General features: G+C 45.8%; 1 protein-coding gene across 2 annotated transcripts in view; it reads left to right on the top strand.

Moving 5' to 3' along the window:
• SH2D3C (SH2 domain containing 3C) overlaps positions 1-22592 on the top strand; it is a 145738-nt gene that overhangs the window by 11753 nt on the left and 111393 nt on the right. The window contains exon 1 of one of the 2 annotated variants that reach the window (XM_077478721.1): positions 522-721. The exons of the other annotated variant lie outside the window; for it this stretch is intronic. Coding sequence (XP_077334847.1) covers positions 682-721 — 40 coding nt within the window. The 5' untranslated portion in view covers positions 522-681. Of the gene's footprint in view, positions 1-521; positions 722-22592 lie in introns of those variants that run through there. 2 annotated transcript variants of the gene reach the window in all.

The following is a 22592-nucleotide window of genomic DNA, read 5'->3' on the forward strand; positions in this document are numbered from 1 at the left end:
ACAAAAAGATGCCGTTTAAGTAAAACAAAGCACATGCTGGTGAAGGGATGGGTATGGCATAGGGAGGAGTCCAGAGTTGGGCATTATAATTCACTGGACTCTCATCAGTCTTTTAGATTTTACTTTCTACCTGTTTTTAATAGGTGATTGGTCTGCTCTGACATACTACAATTTGAACATACAATGTATCTGCTAACATCTCACAGGAAGCTGGTACAGGCAGAACTAAAACGGAAGTGAAGATTAGCACCACCACAGACTTTGTAAGATGCAATAGATGAATTTAGCCACAGAAAATAGCAAGAATTGTACAAAAAGCAGCATGGACTGCAAAATATGCTACGGAGAATCAGATAGTGCTGCCCAAAACAAAAGGTTAAAGGTGACAGAGGTGACACATAAAGGGAGCTTTTCAACATCAAAAGATTTCCACCTTCCAGATAGACATCATTACCAGAAAGCAGCTCCTCCCTGCACAGTTCATCTTGTGGTTGAATAGCTCAGCCCCAAAACCACACGAGAGTAGTCAGATAGCAGCATGGTGCAGAATGAGGACTTTTTTTTGCTGAGGAGGGAAGCTGCACCTTGGGAGAAAAGTTACAGTTATTTTGGGCAAGGAAACCAAATATACGGATTAGACAATTTTCAGAACATTCGTCTCAGGACTTCAAAGGTGGCACCATGGGCGACGGTGCAAAGAAATCCAATGCCAAAAAATTTAGTGAGTATTCAATGATCTGCATTGTTTATTGCAGTGGATGTCTCGCTGACCTTTATTTTTTTTTTTTTTTAACATCAAAGTTTATTATAAGAAAAATTTGCACATATACATGGAAAACAGGTCAGACATATGCTGTGTATATGCTACTAAATGTTAGCAAAATAGAAAGAGGTGAAACTATGTCTTTTAAAACAGTGGGTAGAGATCTAGCAAAACAGCAATAGCAAATGAGACTACAGTAATTGCCTGAAGCCTCAAATAGATAACGTGATCTAACAACAATATCTTGGGGTTTCCCCATACAGAAAAAGTAGAAATAAGAATGTAGGAAGAAAGATGAAGGACAGGGGGTTGTTATATCCTTTAGAGGTGTCATGAGGATTTGGGGGGTTTGTTATGAATTCCCAGCAGTCTTCTAGCTACGATTAAGCGAGTGTTTGCCTGGGTTTTCAAACAAATCCGGGTATAGCATTACATTGGATTCAATCTGTGAAAAAGGTCGCGAGGAGTCATTCAAAGGTATGCCTCCCAGGTCTTTGGGTCTAGACAGTAGATTGGATTTTATGCAAGGTGGTTTATGAGCCCAGATGAATCTCATTTGCAGCGCATGGAGGGATCTGAAAAAGCTCAGAGGAATTTTGATGGGTAATGTGCGAAGTAGATGACCTTTGGCAGAGCATGTCATTTTGCAAATAGCTCCCCTGCCAAACCAGAAGAAGTGTTTGGGGTGCCAATCATGAAGATCCTTCTATAATATTTTGAGGAGAGGAGGGAAGTTGCAATGAAAGGTTGATGATAACTTGGGTGTTAGCCATACCCCGAGATACTTAATGGCCTGACCTTTATTTCTATTACGACTGCCTACTCATGGAACTTCAACAAGCTTATTTACAAGGTGGTTGACCTGATATTTAAGTAGTAGGTAGACCTTCATGAGATGAGGCAACCTCTGGGGACTTTTTATGTCTTATGCCGCGTACACACGATCGAATTGTATGACGTACTTAGTCCGTCATACAATCCGGCGGACAATCCGGCGTACTTTCTACCGAACGCACTTGGCCACACACGGATACACAAACAGTCCGCCGAAAGCTTGCGCGATGACGTACAGCACGTATGACGGGACTAGAAATAGGAAGTCCAAGACACAGCAAAGCACCCTTTGGGCTCCTACTGCTGACTTTGCGTTAGTGGAAGTTTGGTTAGAGACGATTCGCGCTTTTCAGACTTCAGCTTAATTCGTCCGTTTTTGTTTTTTTAATTTATTCTCGAATTGGAATATTAATCATAGGATGAGGATTAGAGGTCAACCGATATGGGTTTTTCTCTGGCCGATGCCGATATTTAGAAATCATGGCGGCCGATAGCCGATATATGATGCCGATTTTTTTTTTTTTTTTGGGCCGATATGTTAGGCCGATTTTATTTTATTTATTTATTTTTTTCCTTTTTTATTTTATTTTTTAATCCCCCTTGATCTAACACACCTTTCCCACTGGGGCGTTTTTCAGGCGCTTTTGGGCTAAAAATAGCGCCTGTAAAATGGCTCCCCTGCAGTCTGTGTGAAACTTTCACACTGAGGCAATGCGCTGGCAGGATCTTAAAAAAAAAGTCCTGCAAGCAGCACGTTTGGAGTGGTGTATACCGCTCCTCCACCACTCCTGCCCATTGATATGAATGGGCACCACTGCTGAAGCGCATGCAATGCGATTTGGCAGCAGTGCTTCATGGGCGCATTTAACCTCTTCCTTGGCCGCTAGCTGGGTTATATGTGCCCCACTAGCAGCCAAATAGCACCGCTAAAATGATGGTAAAGAGCCGCTAAAACTTGCGTTTTACCATCAACGCCTGCCCGCTCCACTGTGAAAGCAGCCTTCATAAGTGATACAGAAAATTTCTTACATTTAAACATTTATTAAACAAAACAAACCTCCAATCAGTTTACTTGTATGTATGATTTAGATAAAAAAAAAAAAAAAAACCTATATATTAAATAAAAACAGGTAGTCAAAACTTTTGTACGAAAAAAAAAATGGGCTAACTTTACTGTTTTTATTTTATTTTTATTTTTTAAATAGTGTATTTTTTTCCTAAAAAAAAATGCATTTGAAAGACCTCTGTGCAAATGCCGTGTGACATAAAATATTGCAACAACCGCTATTTTATTCCCTAGGATCTCTGCTAAAAATATATATATAATTTTTGGGGGGGTCTAAGTGATTTTCTGGCAGAAAATACAGGATTTTTACTTGTAAGCAACAAGTGTCAGAAAAGATTTAGTCTTTAAATGGTTAAACTGAGAACTTCTACACACAGAGATGACTTCATTCATTCAGTGTAAACATTGTATCATTTAGTTCTTTTCTTGGCAGCCTGCCCAGAGAGGAGGAAAGGGTTTCTATGACAACTCAGGAAACTCACACTGACTGAAATGACTTCTGTAATAGAAAAGTCCCGCTGTAGTTCTAAATCGGCTTTTTATCAGCTCAAATCGGCCGATGCCGATTATTTAAAAAACGGCAAATATCGGCCGATATATCGGTCGACCTCTAATGAGGATGAATAAAGACATTTGTGATAACTCTGTGTGAATATAAGCAGCAAAGCAACTTCACTTTTCTTGCATTATGAAGAAGAAAAGAATGTGCTATATTAAAAAAAACACAAAATTAGCAGCATGACGAATATGCTAGTTTCAATACAAAGACAGAGCTCTTCCGCCCTGTAAATCCTTTCTGGGCATGCGCCATTCTTAGTCCGTCGGACTAGCATACTGACGGCCGTATTGTCCGCTGAAACCAAAGTACGACGGAAAGATTGTTGTGCAAACCGAAATTCTTAGTACTCCGGACTGCACGCTGAAAAAGTCTGCTGAAGCCCACACACGAGCGGATTGTCCGTTGAAATGTGTTTCAACGGACTAAGTACGTCATACAATTCGACCGTGTGTACGCGGCATTTGGATAATCCATCAGTAAGATCCCTCCATTCTATAGCAGTATTAAACCCAACATCAAAAGTTTAATTATATCCCCCAATCCTTAACCACTTCCAGTCCGGGACCAATTCTGATATCTCTCTCCAAAACATAATTTCTTTGCTAGAAATCTATTTAAAACCCACAAGCATTATATATATGTTTTAGGCATAGACACTAGAGAATAAAATGGTGGATGTTGAATGTTTTTGTCACACAATATTTTCTCACCAGGTCTCAAACACACATTTTCTGGAAAAAATACACTTTAATGACTGTTAATGCACAAATAACATAATATAATATCAGTTTTTTAATAAAATATAAAAGATGATGTTATGCTGAGTAAACAGATACCAAACATGTCAAGCTTTAAAATTGCATATGCCCATGGAAGGGGAGCAAACTACGATGCATAAATATCTCCATAGGTGACACTTTAAAAGCCTTTACAGATTACAGTTTAGGGTTGCACAGGAGGTGTGGAGCTAGAATTATTGCTCTCACTATAACTTTCATGGCAATGCACATGTGTGGTGCGATTGCGTTTACATAAGCGCGCAGTAGACCTGCATGATTAATCATTAAGAATTGAGATAGATCGCAATTCTTTCTCCCTCCCGATCTTAAAGCATTTTTACGATTCTATGCAGAGTTCTCTCGCCGAAGTTAAAAAACGCTCGTTGTCGCGCATTGTAGTGTGACAAAACGCTCGTTGTCGCGCGTTGTAGTGTGACAAAACGCTCATTGTCACGCGACAAAACGCCGGTAAAAACGTTCAAACACGCTACGCTCAGGTGTGAATGCAGCCTTAGAGCCGGTTCACACTGCGGGCGAGGCGACACGACTCGCCTCGCCGCGCTCTCGCAAGTCGCCCCCGTTCTGTACAATGGAACCGTTCTGAGAGGAGCGACTCGAGTCGCTCCGACTCAGAAAAAAGGTTCCTGTACTACTTCTGGGCGACCTCGGGGCGACTTGCATTGACTTCTATACAGAAGTCATCTGCAAGTTGCCGCTGAGGTCGCGGCAGGTCGCGGCGAGGCAAGTCGGTGTCGCCTCGCCTCGCCTGCAGTGTGAACCGGCCCTTAGGGTGGTGGGGGCCCCTGGGCTTGAGTCACTTTCAGGCCCTACCTGATTGAGAAAACCACAGTCAGGTGACAGTTTGTGGAATTACTGTTGAGCTTCTGGGAACTTTGTTGAAATTATTCCTGAACCTTTGCATCACTTACTACTGAACCCCCGGCACTCTGTGTCCCTTTAAGCCACAACCAGTATTCAGAGCAATGAAAATCACACCCAATTTTTTCTATGGCTCAGAGCACCGCACTTTTTATCAGCTGTGGAGGCCCAACATATGATCCCGCACACAGGCCCACTGCTTTCAGAAAATACCCCTGTTCTGATCTTATCTTTGCACATCCATTCCAGATGTTTGTATGTGACATCCTATACATCCTATACATCACATACATCCCATACATCACATACAAGCATGTGGGCTGGATGCGAGAGGTGGACCAGCAGGATGAATGTGCCAGGGTAGGTAGATGTGTCTCATCTCTGCTTCCTTTCACCACTCTGCATATCACGCATATCACAGATGACCAGGAGGGGTTCAGAGCTGAGACAGAATTGCAAGAGGGTATAGCAGTGGGGCAGGTGTGCAGGGGGTGTACAGGGGTGGAAGAGAGGAGAAGGGGTTCAGCAGTGGGACAGAAGAGCAGGGGGTACAGTTTTGGGGCAGATGAGAAGGGGGTTCAGTGGTGGGTCAGAAAATCTTGGGGAGTAGAGCAGTGGGGCAGATGTGAAAGGAGGTGTATTGGTGGGACAGATGTGCAGGAAGTACATCGGTGGGGCAGATGAGAAAGCAAGTTACAGTGGTGCGGCAAACAGACAATGTTAGGACAGATGAGAAGGTGATTCAGTAGTGAGACATAAGAGCATGGGGATACGGTGGTGGAGCAGATGTGCAGGGAGGTACAGTGGTGACAAAGATGAGCAGGGAAGGTTACAGTGGTGGGACAGAAGAGCAAGGGGGTACAGTGGCGGGGCAGATGTGCAGTAGATTCAGTGGTGGGAGGGATCAGAAGGGGGTTCAGCGGTGAGACAGAAAAGCAGGGGGGTACAGTGATGGGGCAGATGAGCAGACGGGGTTCAGTGTTGGGCCAGATGAGAAGGGGATTACAGTGGTGGTAAAGATGAGCAGGGGGGGGTTCAGTGTTGGGGCAGAGGAGAAAGGAGGTACATTGGTGGGACAGATGAGCAGGGGGTTACAGAGGTGGGGCAGATGTGCAGAGGAGAAAGGAGGTACATCGGTGGATCACATGAGCAGGGGGTTACAGTGGTGGGGCAGAAGAGCAGGGGGAACAGAGGTAGGACAGATGTGCAAGAGGTACAGTGGTGGGGCAGATGAGCAGATAAGTTCAATGTTAGGACAGATAAGAAATTGGTTCAACGGTGAGACAAAAGAGCATGGGGGAACGGTGGTGGAGCAGATGTGCAGGGAGGTACAGTGGTAGGGCAGATCAGAAAGGGGGTATACTGGTGGGGCAGATGAGCAGGGGGTTACAGTGGTGGGGAAGATGAGCAGGGTAGTACATTGGTGGGGCAGATGTGCAGGGGGTTATAGTGGTGGGGCAGATGAGCAGGGGGGTTACAGTGGTGGGGCAGATGAGCAGGGGGGTTACAGTGGTGGGGCAAATGAGCAGGGGGGTACAGTGGTGAGGCAGATGAACAGGGGGGTACAGTGGTGGGGCAGATGAGCAGGGGGTTACAGTGATGGGGCAGATGAGCAGGGGGGTACAGTGGTGGGGCAGATGAGCAGGGGGGTACAGTGGTGGGGCAGATAAGCAGGTGGGTACAGTGGTGAAACAGGTGAGCAGGGGGGACAGTGATCTGAGATGTGGAGGTGCATGAATTGGGGCTGATCTGAGGCATGAGAGTGCAGGATGTTAATGTCTCACTACTAAAGTAGTTTACAACATTTACTTTATAAAAAATCCTTTTCGTGATTAACCACTTGCTTACTGGGCACTTAAACCCCCCTCCTGTCCAGCCCAATTTTCAGGTTTCAGCGCTGTCGCACTTTGAATGACAATTGCACAGTCATGCTACACTGTACCCAAATGACATTTTTATCACTTTTTCCCACAAATAGAGTTTTCTTTTGGTGGTATTTGATCACCTCTGCAGTTTTTATTTTTTGTTAAACAAACTGAAAACGACTGAATTTAAAAAAATTTTTTTTATATTTTTTTATATTTTGTTATAAAATTTTGCAAACAGGTAATTTTTCTCCTTCATTGATGTACGATGTGATGGGCACCGATGGGTGGCAGTGATGGGCACGATGGGTGGCAGTGAATGGGCACTGATTGCTTACACTGATAGGCAGCACTGCTAGGTGGCACTGATTGGCACCACTGGTGGGCATTGATAGGTGGCACTTGTGGGCATTGATAGGTGGCACTGGTGGGCACTGGCAGGTGACAATGACGGAGGAGGCAGATGTGCCTCCTTCCTCTTCTGGACCGATGTCACTTTAACATAAGCCGGTGATCTGCTTTTTTTTTCTCCTCACTCTGTCAGCGTGAGGAGAAAAAAAACAATCACCAAGCTTTTGGTTACATCATGTGATCAGCTGTCATTGGCTGACAGCAGATCACATGGTAGGGGGCCGGGATCGTCCCCTTACTCAGATTGGGGATCAGCCGAGTCTCCATGACTCAGTGATTACAGCATGCTCGGGGGGGGGAGGTCCTATGACAGCTTCCCGTCATTTGGCTATGGCCCGGACCTCAAGTGCTTAAGACTGTGAAGTTGACATTTTCTTGTTCGGCACGCTCAATTTCTTTGAAAACATTTTTTGGCACACTGTGCTCAAAAGGTTGCCTACCCCTGCTTTAAATGAATGAACTTTGGTCTGTAAATGAGGGGAGTTTAACCACTTAAAGACTAAACATTTTTCTAACACTTGTTGGTTTGATTTGGATCGAATTCCGAAAAATTTAATTGATTCGAATACAAATAAACAAAACAACTTCCAAAAACGAATTAAACGGGTTAAACAAATTAATGTAAATAGCTAATCGAAACAATTGTTTTCATTCTGCACATGTCTAGGAGCCTAAGACATGTGCAGAACGAAAAAATGTGTTTTGTTTCAATTAGCTATTTACGTAAATGAGTTTAGTTAAATTTGTTTAACCCGTTTAATTCGGATGGACTAGCAAATGACGACTCCATTCACACAGGCGTTTAAAAGGGAAGTAAACCCTTCCAAACAACTTGGACCTATAGGTAAGCCTAGATTAAGGCTTACCTGTAGGTCCAAGCAATATCTCCTAAACCTATATGGTTTAGGAGATATTTGCCCGAAAATGGGCACCGCTGTCTACGGCGCATGCGCCGTAGACAGCGGCGCGCAGGCGCACTAAATGCGGCAAATCCAAGAATGGATTTGCCAAATTTGTCGACTCCCGTGCGCATGCGCGGGAGTGACGTCATCGCGGCTTCGCCGTATGACAACAACGGAGCTGCGAGGCGCGACTCCCGTGCGCATGCGCGGGAGTGACGTCATCGCGGTTGCGCCGCTGTCATTGGTCGGAGCTGCGAGACGCCACCAGCAAGATGGACGCGGCGGACTACAGGGATCAGCGGCGACTTCGCTGGCTCCTGTGTCAGGTAAGTGACACATAATGAGCTACTATGCGATGCATAGTAGTCCATTATGCTTTACCTTTGCAGGGAAAAAAAGAGGAAGTAAACCCATCAGGGTTTACTTCCTCTTTAACCACGCTGCAAATGGCAGTGACATAAACCTGCTGATTCCTATGGCTGTGACAGCTGTGTGGGGATAGCTGCGGCTACCAATCACAGGCTATAGACGGCCACAGCTGTTTGTGATTGTTAGCACAGCCAGCAATTGCCTGCAGTGATGGGAACCGGACGCACTTTGTCATCGCACTGTACAGGCTCAGCGATCACCGATATCCGCACACAGCTGTCAGTCACAGCCACAGGGATCAGTAGGTTCATGTCTCCAGGGTCAAATGTAGCCTTAGATGGACTTGGCTAACAAATGAAAGCTGAACTCCAATGAACACTTAACCACTTCAATACCGGGCACTTATACACCTTCCTGCCCAGACCAATTTTCAGCTTTCAGCGATGTTGCACTTTGAATGACAATTGCGCGGTCGTGCTACACTGTACCCAAACTAAATGTTTATCATTTTGTTCCCACAAATAGAGCTTTTTCTTTTGGTGGTATTTGATCACCTCTGGGATTTTATTTTCTGCTAAACAAATAAAAAAAGACCAAAAATCTTGAAAAAAAAACATGTTTTCTTTTTGTTTCAGTTACAAAACTTTGTAAATAAGTACATTTTCTCCTTCACTGATAGGCACTGACGGGCTGCAGTGACGGGCACCGATAAGACGGCACCGATGAGGTGGCACAAATGAAGTGGCACTGATAGGCGGCACTGATAGGTGGCACGGATTGTCATGGATAGGTGGCATGGATTGGCATGAATGGGCTGCATGGATAGGCGGCACAAATAGGCATGGATAGGCAGCATGGATGGGCACTGATAGGCGGCTAGGATGGGCACTGATAGGCGGCATGGTTGGGCACTGATAGGCGGCATGGATGGGCACTGATAGGTGGCATTGTAATTGAAAGTATTGTTGGGATGGATGCCAATCAGTGCCAAACAATAATGCATGCAAATCAGTGAAGCCCATTATGGGCACTGATTGGCATTCATTATGGGCACTGGCTGGCATTCCTGGTGGTCTAGGGGGGCATACCTGGTGCTGAGCATCCCCTGGTGGGTTGGTGGCATCCCTGGTGTTCCAGTGTGGGCATCCTCGGGGGGGCTGTACTGATAATCGATCAGCACAGACCCCCCCCTGTCAGAGGAGCAGCCGATCGGCTCTCCTCTACTCGCGTCTGACAGACGCGAGTGAGGAAAACCGATCACCGGCTCTTCCTGTTTACACTGTGATCAGCCGTGATTGGACACGGCTGATCACGTGGTAAAGAGTCTCCGTCGGAGACTCTTTACCGAGATCGTAGTTGCGGGGTGTCAGACTGACACCCCGCAACAACGATCGCCGCGATGCGCGCCCCCGGGGGCGCGCAGCGGCTTAATATCCTGATCACGTCATATGACGTCCGGTCAGGATATTAAAACCACTTTGCCACCGTCAATTTGCTATATGGCGGGCAGCAAGTGGTTAAACCATTTTTTTCCTTCTGGGATAAATACAAGCTGATCATTGTAAGTACACCTGTCGGTAGTAATTAGTTTGTTTCAACCCTCTAACTGCCACTTCTGCTGGGCAGCTTTGTGTGAAGCAGTGACAAGTATAGAATGTACAGCACAGTGTATAGAGTGAAGCGGTGACAAGTATAGAATGTACAGCCCAGTGTACAGAGTGAAGTGTTGTAAACTATACAATGTACAGCACAGTGTACAGAGTGACAAGGTGACAAATATAGAACGTACAGCACAGTGTACAGAGTGACAAGGTGACAAATATAGAATGTACAGCACAGTGTACAGGGTGACAAGTATAGAATGAACAGCACAGTGTACAGAGTGAGGTGTTGTAAAACAGAATGTACAGCAGAGTGTACATAGTGAAGCGGTGACCAGTATAGAATGTACAGCACAGTGTTCAGAGTGAAGCGGTGACAAGTATAGAATGTACAGCAGAGTGTACATAGTGAAGCGGTGACCAGTATAGAATGTACAGCACAGTGTTCAGAGTGAAGCGGTGACAAGTATAGAATGTACAGTACAGTGTACAGAGTGAAGTGTTGTAAAATATAGAATGTACAGCACAGTGTATAGAGTGGAGTGGTGACAAGTATAGAATGTACAGCACAGTGTATAGAGTGAAGTGGTGACAAGTATAGAATGTACAGCACAGTGTACAGAGTGAAGTGTTGTAAACTATACAATGTACAGCACAGTGTACAGAGTGACAAGGTGACAAATATAGAATGTACAGCACAGTGTACAGAGTGACAAGGTGACAAATATAGAATGTACAGCACAGTGTACAGAGTGACAAGGTGACAAGTATAGAATGAACAGCACAGTGTACAGAGTGAGGTGTTGTAAAACAGAATGTACAGCAGAGTGTACATAGTGAAGCGGTGACCAGTATAGAATGTACAGCACAGTGTTCAGAGTGAAGCGGTGACAAGTATAGAATGTACAGCACAGTGTACAGAGTGAAGTGTTGTAAAATATAGAATGTACAGCACAGTGTATAGAGTGGAGTGGTGACAAGTATAGAATGTACAGCACAGTGTATAGAGTGAAGTGGTGACAAGTATAGAATGTACAGCACAGTGTACAGAGTGGACTGGTGGGGTACAGCACAATGTATAGGGGAATAGTCTGCTGAATGGGGGTATAGTAAAGTGATTCGATGATATACATGACACGTATAATCTGTTATTTTGAAGACATCTCAGTTCCCAGCATTTCTTTTCAGAATATCTTGCTATGTTTTGCACAGATAAGACAGATATTCAGGCTTTGTCTATGATTAGTTCTCTATGTCAGATCATTTTTCTAAGTACATTTGTAATATAAATGATAATAAAACGTTGTCGGTTGCGGTATGTAGACAATACAAAGACTGAACTGGGGGTAATGGTGAGAATCAATGGACAGGCCGCTCTTCTTCATACAAACCAGTAAAACATATTGATTGGCTCCCTTCCACACATTGTGCTTTCCGCTGTGTCATGTAAAATGTGAGCTGCGTCCTGCTCTGTACAATCTATTCTCTCCGGAAAGCCTCCGCGTGCTCTTAGCAATATACATGTGTAATGTAATCCCCCGGGATATGCCTCTGATCTCATCCTCCCAGTCTCTACTATTCTATTCTCATCAGATGCAGAGCTGAACATTTCTCTGTTCTCAGCTGTAGGAAGACGATTTTGTGTATTCACAATTTTAACCATTTGTATACCAATACAAAGTGCAGACGGTGTGCGTTGCGACCAAGGAGAATCCTGCAACACTGTAAAGGCCCCTATAGACATTGGATGGCAATCTCCATAAATTTATTGGCCTGATTTGAATTTTTTTATTGTTTTTTACTAGTGATCAGTGACAAATCTGACACTAAGGGGGTTATTTACTGAAGGAAAATCCACTTTAAACTGCAAGTGCACTTGAAAGTGCAGTCGCTGTAGATCAGAGGGGGACGTGCAAGGAAAATAAAATGCAGCATTTTAGCTTGCACATGATTGGATGATAAAATCAGCAGAGCTTCCCCTCATTTTAGATCTACCACTTAGATTTAGAGTGACTGCACTTTCAAGTGCACTTGCATTGCAAAATGGATTTGCCTTTCGTAAATAAACCCCTAAGTAGCGGTGCAACAGATCGTCACCCCGTTCGGATCGGCACACGCCGCGATCCGCGGAGCGCTCTGTGGTCTCGGCCTTAGGAAAGGCCGCAGCTTTGGCCTAGCGCCGAAGCGGCGGCCATCTTGGTGCACCTGTCGGTGTTTACAATGTGATCGCTCCGTCAAATGATGGAGCGATCACTTGTAAACAAACTGGCCTCATGATGACGCCGGTTCCTCTCTCCCCTCTGTGTACAGATCTGTACAGTGGAGGGGAGAGATCGGATGGCAGCAGCACTGTGGGCTGCATATGTAGAGCCCACAGTGCTGCTCTGTGACAAGTGCAGTCACAGCCATCCCTCCATACTCTTACAATACTCTGCAATACTCTGCCATACTCTGCAATACCCTGCCATACTCTGCAAAACCCTGCCATACTCTGCAAAACCCTGCCAATACTCTGAAAAACCCTGCCAATACTCTGCCATTACCCTGCCAATATTCTGCAATACCCTGCCAATACCCGCCAATACTCTGCAATATCCTGCCAATACTCTGTCAATACTCTGCCATACCCTGCAATACTCGGTAATACCCAGCCGTACCCAGCCATGCTCAGCCAATATTACAGTGGGGGAGATGTATATTACAGTGGGGACTATATGATGGTGGAATTTTCACCGGTTTTTGCAAATTCAATTATTATTTGCTGATCCAAAAAATGATCCGATTTGTGACTCTGACCCGAGGAACAATCTGATCCGTGAGTTTTTTTGATCCATTGCACCCCTACCCCTAAGTGTCACTTTTTGGGGACCAGTGGCACCAATACAGTGATCATTGATAAAAAAAAATGCATGGTCACTGTATAAATTACACAAGAAAGGGGTTAACACCAGGGGCGAGCAAAGGCTTATGTGTACTCCTAGGGAATGATTTCTAACTGTGGGGGGAATGCTGACACTGGAGGAAAACAGAGATCCGTGTTTCTGCTTAGCAGAAACACAAGATCTCCATTTTCCTCCCTGGAAGATCGGCCATTCTGCCTCTCCTCAGAACGATTGGGGGGTCTCTGCGGACCCACTGATTGGCTCCCGCTGTGTCTAATCACAGTTGAAGTGTGGCTGCGGCGGTCATTGGACCCGCTGATTGGCTCCCGCTGTGTCCAGTCACAGTGGAAGTTGGGCCTCGGCGGCGCATGGGCGTGCCCCAGAGCAGGAAGAAACAATGTCGTACAAGGAAAGTGAATTTGCACTAAAGGGCCACCCTGCCACAGTAAACGTACGTGTGGCGGGCCTTAAGCGGTTAAATGTGATTTCCATTTGGGAGTTTCTCATCAAAAATGACATTTTTGTTGCAGGGAATGGCCATAATCTGACTTGTATCTTATGGCCCGTACACATGATCCGAATATCGTACGAAAACGGTCGTCCGTGGAAGGATCGTACGATTTCCGGATTGTGTGCACACTACTTACTACTTTCGACAGCCGATCACGACCGTTCATCCGATCTTATTCAATCGTGCATGCACGATAATTTTCCTCGTACGATTCCAGATCGTACGATTTTCGGTTAGTCGGTATAGTTGTCGTCCGAAAATTCAATACAAATACATTACAACACATGACATCACTTCCGATTTTTTTTTTTCTGTCATATGAGAATTTTCATGACTTTATTTAGCTGTTCAATTTCTACTTGCGACTATTAAGCAGAAACGGTCGTACGATATTCGGATTGTGTGTACAGGCAATTAGTGCAGACTTCTGGGAAAATCAGTGAGCCAATCACACAAGCAGGAAATGACATACTTGGGGGGGCGGCATTCTGTATACTCCTCTGTGTATAGAACACCTCCACAGAGCCATTTTGCATTTACAGAAAATTACAGTGGCTACAGATGGAAAAGGAAAGGTCATTTTTAATAACATTTAGTGACAATACAATTGTGCTGAAAAGTTTGCATACCCTGGCAGAAATTGTGAAATTTTGGCATTAATATTGAAAATATGACTGATCATGCCAAAAAACTGTCTTTTGTTCAAGGATAGCAATCACATGAAGCCATTTATTATCACATTATAGTTTTTTGGATCCTTTTTAAATCATCATGGTAACAGAAATCACCCAAATGACCCTGATCAAAAGTTTACATACCCAGGAATGTTTGGCCTTGGTACAGACACAAAAGGTTTAATGCCAATTAAAGGTTAATTTCCCACATTTGTGGCATTTTAAATCAAAATTAGTGTCTGTGTATACATAGTCAATGAGTTTGTTAGCTCTCACATGGATGCAACAAGCAGGCTAGACACTGAGCCATGAGAAGGTAGAAAAGGACAATCAAAAGACCTGCGTAACAAGGTAATTCAACTTTACAAAGATGGAAAAGGATATAAAAAGATAGCCAAAGCCTTGAATATGGCAGTCAGTACTGTTCAATCACTTAATAAGAAGTGGAAAATGTGGGGATCTCTTGGAACCAAGCCAAGGTCAGTTAGATCAAGAAAGATTTCAGCCACAACTGCCACAGGAATTGTTTGGGATACAAAGAAAAAACCACAGGTAACCTCAGGAGAAATACAGGCTGCTCTGGAAAAAGATGGTGTGGTTGTATTTAACCACTTGCCGCCCGCCCTATAGCAAATGGACGGCGGCAAAGTGGTTTCATAATCCTGACCGGACGTCATATGACGTGATCAGGATTATGAGCCGCTGCGCGCCCCCGGGGGCGAGCATCGCGGCGATCGTTGTTGCGGGGTGTCAGTCTGACACCCGGCAACTACGATCTCGGTAAAGAGTCTCCGACGGAGACTCTTTACCACGTGATCAGCCGTGTCCAATCACGGCTGATCACAGTGTAAATAGGAAGAGCCGGTGATCGGCTTTTCCTCACTCGCGTCTGTCAGACACGAGTAGAGGAGAGCCGATCGGCTGCTCCTCTGACAGGGGGGATCTGTGCTGATCGATTATCAGCACAGCCCCCCCGAGGATGCCCACACTGGACCACCAGGGACGCCACCAGACCACCAGGGATGCCAAGGACAAGGTATGCCACCCTAGACCACCAGGGATTCTAGTCAGTGCCACAATGGATGCCAATCAGTGCCCATAATGGATGCCAATCAGTGGCCACAATGGGCATCACTGATTGGCATGCATTATTGATTGGCACTGATTGGCATCCATTAGTGCAATATATTATAATACAATGCCGCCTATCAGTTCCCATCTGTGCCGCCTATCAGTGCCTACCCATGCCCACCTGTGGCGTCTACCCATGCCCACCTGTGCCGTCTACCCATGCCCACCTGTGCCACCTACCCATGCCCACCTGTGCCGCCTACCCATGCCCACCTGTGCCGCCTACCCATGCTCACCTGTGCCGCCTAACCCCAGCCCACCTGTGCCACTTATCCATGCCCATCCATGCCAATCCGTGCCAATTTGTGCCACCTATCAGTGCCCATCCGTGTCGCCCATCAGTGCCACCCATCAGTGCCGCCTATCAGTGCCACATATCGGTGTCCATCAATGCCACCTCATCAGTGCCACCTCATCGGTGCCCATCAGTGCCGCCTTATCATTGCCCATCAGTGTAGCCCCATCAGTGCCCATGAGTGAAGGAGAAAACTTACTTATTTGCAAAGTTTTGAAACTGAAACAAAAAAAAAACATTTATTTTTTCAAAATTTTCTGTATTTTTTTATTTGTTTAGCAAAAAATAAAAACCGTAGAGGTGATCAAATACCACCAAAAGAAAGCTCTATTTGTGGGAAAAAATGATACAAATTTCATTTGGGTACAGTGTAGCATGACCGCGCAATTGTCATTCAAAGTGCGACAGCGCTGAAAGCTCAAAATTGGTCTGGGCAGGAAGGTGTTTAAGTGCCCTGTATTGAAGTGGTTAAGGAGCACAATACAATGGGACTTGAACAAAAAAGAGCTGCATGGTCAAGTTGCCAGAAATAAGCCTTTACTGTACAAGTTCCACAAAAAAGCCTGGTTACAATATGCCAATTGACGTGTCTTCTTGGCTTTTTTTTGTGGCATTGGCGCAGTAAAAACTTACTTCTGGCAGTTCAACCATGCAGCCAGGGCCTTCTTTAATATTGATTGGACCCTGGGCAAAAATTTTCTTCCCCCCCCCCATGCAAATTTTGCTCGGCTTAAAATCATTTTACTGTATCAGATCAGGCAGCAGTTGTGATTGGTTTCCAGCGGTTACAGCATATCATTACTGCTAAATTACTGGTTGCTAGAAGTTACAGCTCACTGACTAGTTGCTAGAGGTTACAGCAAATGAGTTCTGCTTGCTAATTGGTCGCTAGAGATTACTGTACAGTAATACTGCTCACTGATTGGTTGCTAGAGGTTACAGCACATCATCTCCTCACTGTGGGGGAGCATGATATACATATGAGTGCCATCTTTATTTACATTATCAATGCTGCCAGCCACAGCTATTTACTTAGTAATGCCCCAGCTATTTACATATGAATGCCGGTTATTTACATGTAAACACAGGGTCTGCAGGTGAGTCATCTGTACACAACAATAGGGCAGAGCTGGGCAGCATTAGTACCAGCACTTCACACTGAGATATTGGGACACAGCACGGGACTAAAACTTGAAGAGCATTTAAACTTGGATAGTTGGCAAGTATGAGGCCCCACAACAATGACAGGGCCCAGGGCAGCTGCCCCTTTTGCCCTGCCTTAAAGACAGCCCTGTATGCAGCTCTTTTTTGTTCAAGATTCATTGAATTGTGCTCCTTAAAAACAACCACACTGTCTTTTTGGAGAGCAGCCTGTATTTCTCCTGAGGTTACCTGTGGGTTTTTCTTTGCATCCTGAGCAATTCTTCTGCCAGTTGTGGCTGCAATCTTTCTTGGTCTACCTGTCTCTGGCTTGGTATCAAAAGAGCCCCTAATTTTCCACTTCTTAATAAGTGATTAAACAGTACTGACTGGCATATTTAAGGCTTTGGCTATCTTTTTATATCCTTTTCCATCTTTGTAAAGTTTCATTACCTTGTTACACAGATCTTTTGGCTTTTCTTCTCTACCTCCTCATGGCTCAGTGAGCTCTAGTACATCTATGTGAGAGCTAACAAACTCATTGATTATTTATAAACAGACACTAATTGAATGTAATCAGGGCCATTTGGGTTATTCCTGTTATCATTATGATTTAACCACTTGACCACTGGGCACTTGAACCCCCTTCCTAACCAGATCCATTTTCAGCTTTCGGTGCTCTCACATTTTGAATGACAATTACTCAGTCATGCAACACTGGACCTATATGAATTTTTTCTTCTTTTTTTTTCACACAAATAGAGCTTTCTTTTGGGGATATTTAAGCACCACTGGGTTTTTTATTTTTTGCACAATGATCAAAAAATAATTAAAATTCAGTAAAAAAAACATTCTTTGTTAAAATATATTGCAGAGTATTGGCAAGTATTGCCAGCGTATTGGTGAGTATTGGCAGAGTATTGGCGGTTATTGTCAGCGTATTGGCGGTTATTGTCAGAGTATTGGCGGTTATTGGCAGGGTACTACAGAGTATTGGCAGAGTATTGGCGGTTATTGGCAGAGTAATACAGAGTATTGGCAGAGTAATACAGAGTATTGGCAGAGTACTGCAGGTTATTGGCAGAGTACTGCAGGTTATTGGCAGAGTACTGCAGGTTATTGGCAGAGTAATACAGAGTATTGGCAGAGTAATACAGAGTATTGGCAGAGTACTGCAGGTTATTGGCAGAGTACTACAGAGTATTGCAAAGTACGGACACTGAGCAGCGCTGTGGGCACTACAGATTCAGCCCACAATGCTGCTACAAACGATCTTTTCCCCTCTCCCCTCGCACTGTACAGATTGGTACAGAGAGGGGAGGGAGGAACCGACGTCATGACACAATGCCGGTTTGTTTACAAGTGATTGCTCCGTCATTTGACTGAGCCATCACGCGGTAAACGGCCACGCAGGGGCACGCCAGAGCAATAGTTGGTAAGTGGTTAAAAAGGATCCAAAGAAATGTGATATGGAATGGCTTCATGTGATTGCTATCCTTAAATAAAGACAGTTTTTTGGCATGATCAGTCCTATTTTCAATTATAATAATTTCAATTATAATTTAAAAATGTCACATTTTCTGCCAGGGTATGCAAACTTTTGAGCATGACTGTATGACTTGGGTCGCAGTTGTTTATGCTGTATTGTTTTTTTTTTTTATTGTGCTGTTTTTTTCCCCACACGAAAATGGAGTTTCCCTTTAGGTTTGTTATTAGTTGGAGTACTTCTAAGCTCATCTTGGCCACTTGAAGTGTCAATATGTAAACTTGTGGTTTAGGGTGTACGCTGCTGAGAAAAGCCGCTTCTCGCTTCTTCATTTCACAAAGCATAAGTGGGAAAGTTGAGTATTGCTTTGTTCTCACACACCCGGGTCATTGAAGGGGCTGGCATGCTTCCTTATTTCTGTCACCACAAGCCACTTTGTAGAGGAACTACATCCAGCACAATGTGTACTCTACTTCACATATTATCACATAACTGGCTTGTGCGGATGAGGTCTCCTCAGTTCTGAAGGCCTGTCCCTAGATATGTTGTCCCTGAAAGTGCCTTTGACCTTTTAGTACCTGAAATCCAGTCTTTTCTTGACATCCGCAGTTGGTTATACAGAATGCACATTCGTCAGATCAAATCGGCTGGATGTACATATTCTTCTGAAAATTTGTTAAAGTGTAAAACCAGTCCTATTATTTTTAGTCGTCGATCAGTGGTGAAATCCTGTTGCAATTTATTGCTGTATGAGACAGCATCTATTACTCTCTCAATCAACACTGACTAGTTTTAAACCCTTTGCTACTAGCATTAGTAAATAGAAAAACATATCTGTAGTACTAGTTACTGAGTGCTAGAAGGGAGGATTTTTGACAGGGTATGAAAATTTGGGCAGGCCTAGCTGGTTGTTAGGCCTGTTTGTTTTCATTCTGGGCTGGGAGTGGCTCAGGGAGAGAGATGGGTGACTGGCAGGTGGAGCAGCCTTAGTTATCTGGGGAGCCTTGACCAATCCCCAACGTGGATTGGCAGAGGGAAGGCCACCTTAAATACCTGTGGTCAGTCCAGCTGGGGAGGAGTTGTGGGGGGAAGAGATGGAGTGAGAGGTTTTGGAGGCTGTCGGGCCCACGGGCAGCTCCTCAGTCTGAGGAGAGTGACCCTGCACTGGGGCTCGGGTGCATCTGGGAGGAGTGAAGAGATCCTGGAACCAGAGACACATGAGAGAACAAGAGAGAGGACAGTGGGAGGGAACACTCTAAGCCCCTGTACACACGGTCGGAGATTTCCACAACCAAATCCGTCGGATTTTGCCCATCGGATTTTGTCCGAAACTGTTGCATACACACGGTCGGACAAAGTTGGCGAAAAATCTGATCTTTCAGAACGTGATGATGTAATTTCGTTACGATGGGACTACATTCAGGCTAGTAGCCAATAGCTTTGATGCAGGAATTTGATCTGAGCATGCGTGGCACTTAGTCCGATCAAAATTCTCTACACATGATCGGAGTATGTCCGACCGGCCCAGTTGGTCGGGAAATATTTCCAACATGTTGGAAAATTGGGTCCGACAGATATTCCGACGGAATCAGTCCGATGCATACCACACACAGTCGGATTATCCGACGACCCGGTCCGATAGGACACATTCCGATGGATTCTCCGACCGTGTGTACAAGGGCTAAGAGTCTACAGGAGGACTACAGGTCGTAGCCAGGAGGGCTGGTGAGTGAGCATAGTCGGGAGGACTGGGAAGGCACACTTGAGAGAACTGGGATATTGCAGTTTGAGAGATGATGCAGAATCAGTGGAGAGAGGACTGTGGAGAAAGGGGTCTTTGCAGCCAGGCTAGCTGGCAGGGCCTGAAGAGAACTATCTGGGAGTGGTAGCTGAGCAGAGGACAGCTAGCACCTGTAGTATTCTACACTATAGGGGCCTGAGGTCCCTGCCTGCAAAAGGCAGTTCAGTCACTTCAGTGAGGCCTGGCAGAAGTAGGATCAGGCCTACCCATGCGGTGCTAGCTTATCCGGAGGAGTGATAGTCTGCAGCAAGGGAAGTGCTGGTGGAGGAAAGGTCTGCAGCAAAGGAAGTGCTGCTGGAGGAATGGTCTACATACCTCCCAACTGTCACAGATTCGCTGGGACATTCCCGGAGCTGCAAGCAAATCCCGCTGTCCCGCAAATCCATGCTGAATCCCGCAGCAGAGCCCAGTAACGGGACTCCACTACTAATCCTCCCGCCCCTTCTGTGTGTGTCGGCTCCTCTTGCATAAGCAGTTGATGAGAGGCTTCTGATTGGCCAAAGCTGCTACCAATTATCCCCTGCATTCCCAGAAATGTCCCCTGAGTCCCGCCCTCCTAGCAACCAAAGATGTCACAAATGCCCGCCCACTGCAACGTGCTTCTGCTCCCAGCACGGCCGAGCTACAGGAACTTATTTGACAGGTACAGCTCTACTGATCTATGGGGACACCTGCTGTGGGAGGACTCTGATGGAGACACCTGCTGTGGGGGGGACTTTGATGGGGACACCTGCTGTGGGGGGGGGTACTCTGATGGGGATACCTGCTGTGGGGGGTCTCTGATGGGAACACCTGCTGTGGGGGGGATCTCTGATGAGGACACCTGCTGTGGGGGGGATCTCTGATGGGGACACCTGCTGTGGGGGGGGTCTCTGATGAGGACACCTGCTTTGGGGGGTCTCTGATGGGGACACATGCTGTGGGGGGGGCTCTGATGGGGACACCTACTGTGGGAGGGAATCTGATGGGAACACCTGCTGTGGGGGGCTCTGATGGGGACACATGCTGTGGGGGGGGACTCTGATGGGAAATCCTGCTGTGGGGGGGACTCTGATGGGAAAACCTGCTGTAGGGGTGACTCTGATGGGGACACCTTCTGTAGGGGGATCTCTGATGGGGACACCTGCTGTGGGGGGGACTCTTATGGGAACACCAGCTGTGGGGGGGCCTCTGATGGGAACACCTGCTGTGGGGGGGACTCTGATGGGAACACCTGCTGTGGGGGGGACTCTGATGGGAACACCTGCTGTGGAGGGGACTCTGATGGGAACACCTGCTGTGGGGGGGGGGCTCTGATGGGAACACCTGCTGTGGGGGGGGACTCTGATGGGAACACCTGCTGTGGGGGGGGGACTCTGATGGGAACACCTGCTGTGGGGGGGGGTCTCTGATGGGGACACCTGCTGTGGGGGGACTCTGATGGGAACACCTGCTGTGGAGGGGTCTCTGATGGGGACACATGCTGTGGGGGGAACTCTGATGGGGACACATGCTGTGGGGGGAAACGCTGATGGGGACTGAGATATAAGGGGGTCCTCAGATGGGGACCCTGATGTTAGGAGGGACTCTGATGGGGACTTTAATATAAGCTGTGCACGCCGCAGTTCACTCTCTCCCCAAAATGTCCTTCATTCTCAACTTCAAAAGTTGGGAGATATGAGTCTGCAGCAAGGGAAGTGCTGGAGGAGGAACAGTCTGCAGCAAGGGAAGTGCTGGAGAGAAGATTGAGGCGTATGTACAGGGAGTGTACATAGTAGTCCCAATTGATGGATATACAATTCACAATTGATTGTTCTGCAACCTACAATTGATGAGCTACAATCCACCATTGTTTGTTATGAAATCCTGGGCATCCCATAATTCCCTAATACCCATCCAAACTTAAAGAGGAGGTTCACACAAAAATGGGAACCTCCACTTTTTGGAACCCCCTCCAGTGTCACATTTGGCACCTTTCAGGGGGGAGGGGAGTGCAGATACCTGTCTAAGACAGGTATTTGAACCCACTTCCGGGCATAGACTCAGACGGAAGTCTACGCCACTTCCCGTCCCACCGCACTGTCTGCTGGAACACACACGGTTTAGGACTCGCAGCGCGACTCGCGCATGCGCAGTAGGGAACCGGGAAGTGAAGCCACAACACTTCACTTCCTGATACCCTCACCGAGGATGGCGGCAGCAGCTGCCAAGAGCCGAGCGATTGATCAGCTTCGGCTGCCAACATTGCTGGACAGGTAAGTGTTCATTTATTAAAAGTCAGTAGCTACAGTATTTGTAGCTGCTGACTTTTAAAAAAAAAAATTCGCAAGATTCTGCTTTAATCCCCTCAAAAAAAAACAAAAAAAAAAACAAGCTATGGACTGGTCTGTGTTACTGAGTGACTGTAAGATAGACGTTTGGTTCCGGGTCAAGCTCTCGGTGTCCCCGGATCGCTTTGCCGGGAAAAGATGTTATGCAATGCAATCTTTTAGACCCTGCATATCTCAATAAAGAGAACCTGTCACCAAAAAATCATCACATAGGGGACTGTTTGTCTCCTATGTGATGAAAAAAAAGTTAAGTAAAAAAAAAAGTATTTTTTTTTTGCAAAAAAATAAAGTTACACCCAACCACATAAAATCCCCCCCAATTTTTTTTTAGCCCC

Source organism: Lithobates pipiens, unplaced genomic scaffold (genome assembly GCF_037356315.1).
Source record: "Lithobates pipiens isolate NorthernLeopardFrog02 unplaced genomic scaffold, aLitPip1_a1.2 Scaffold_1, whole genome shotgun sequence".
Taxonomy (NCBI): Eukaryota; Metazoa; Chordata; class Amphibia; order Anura; family Ranidae; genus Lithobates; species Lithobates pipiens.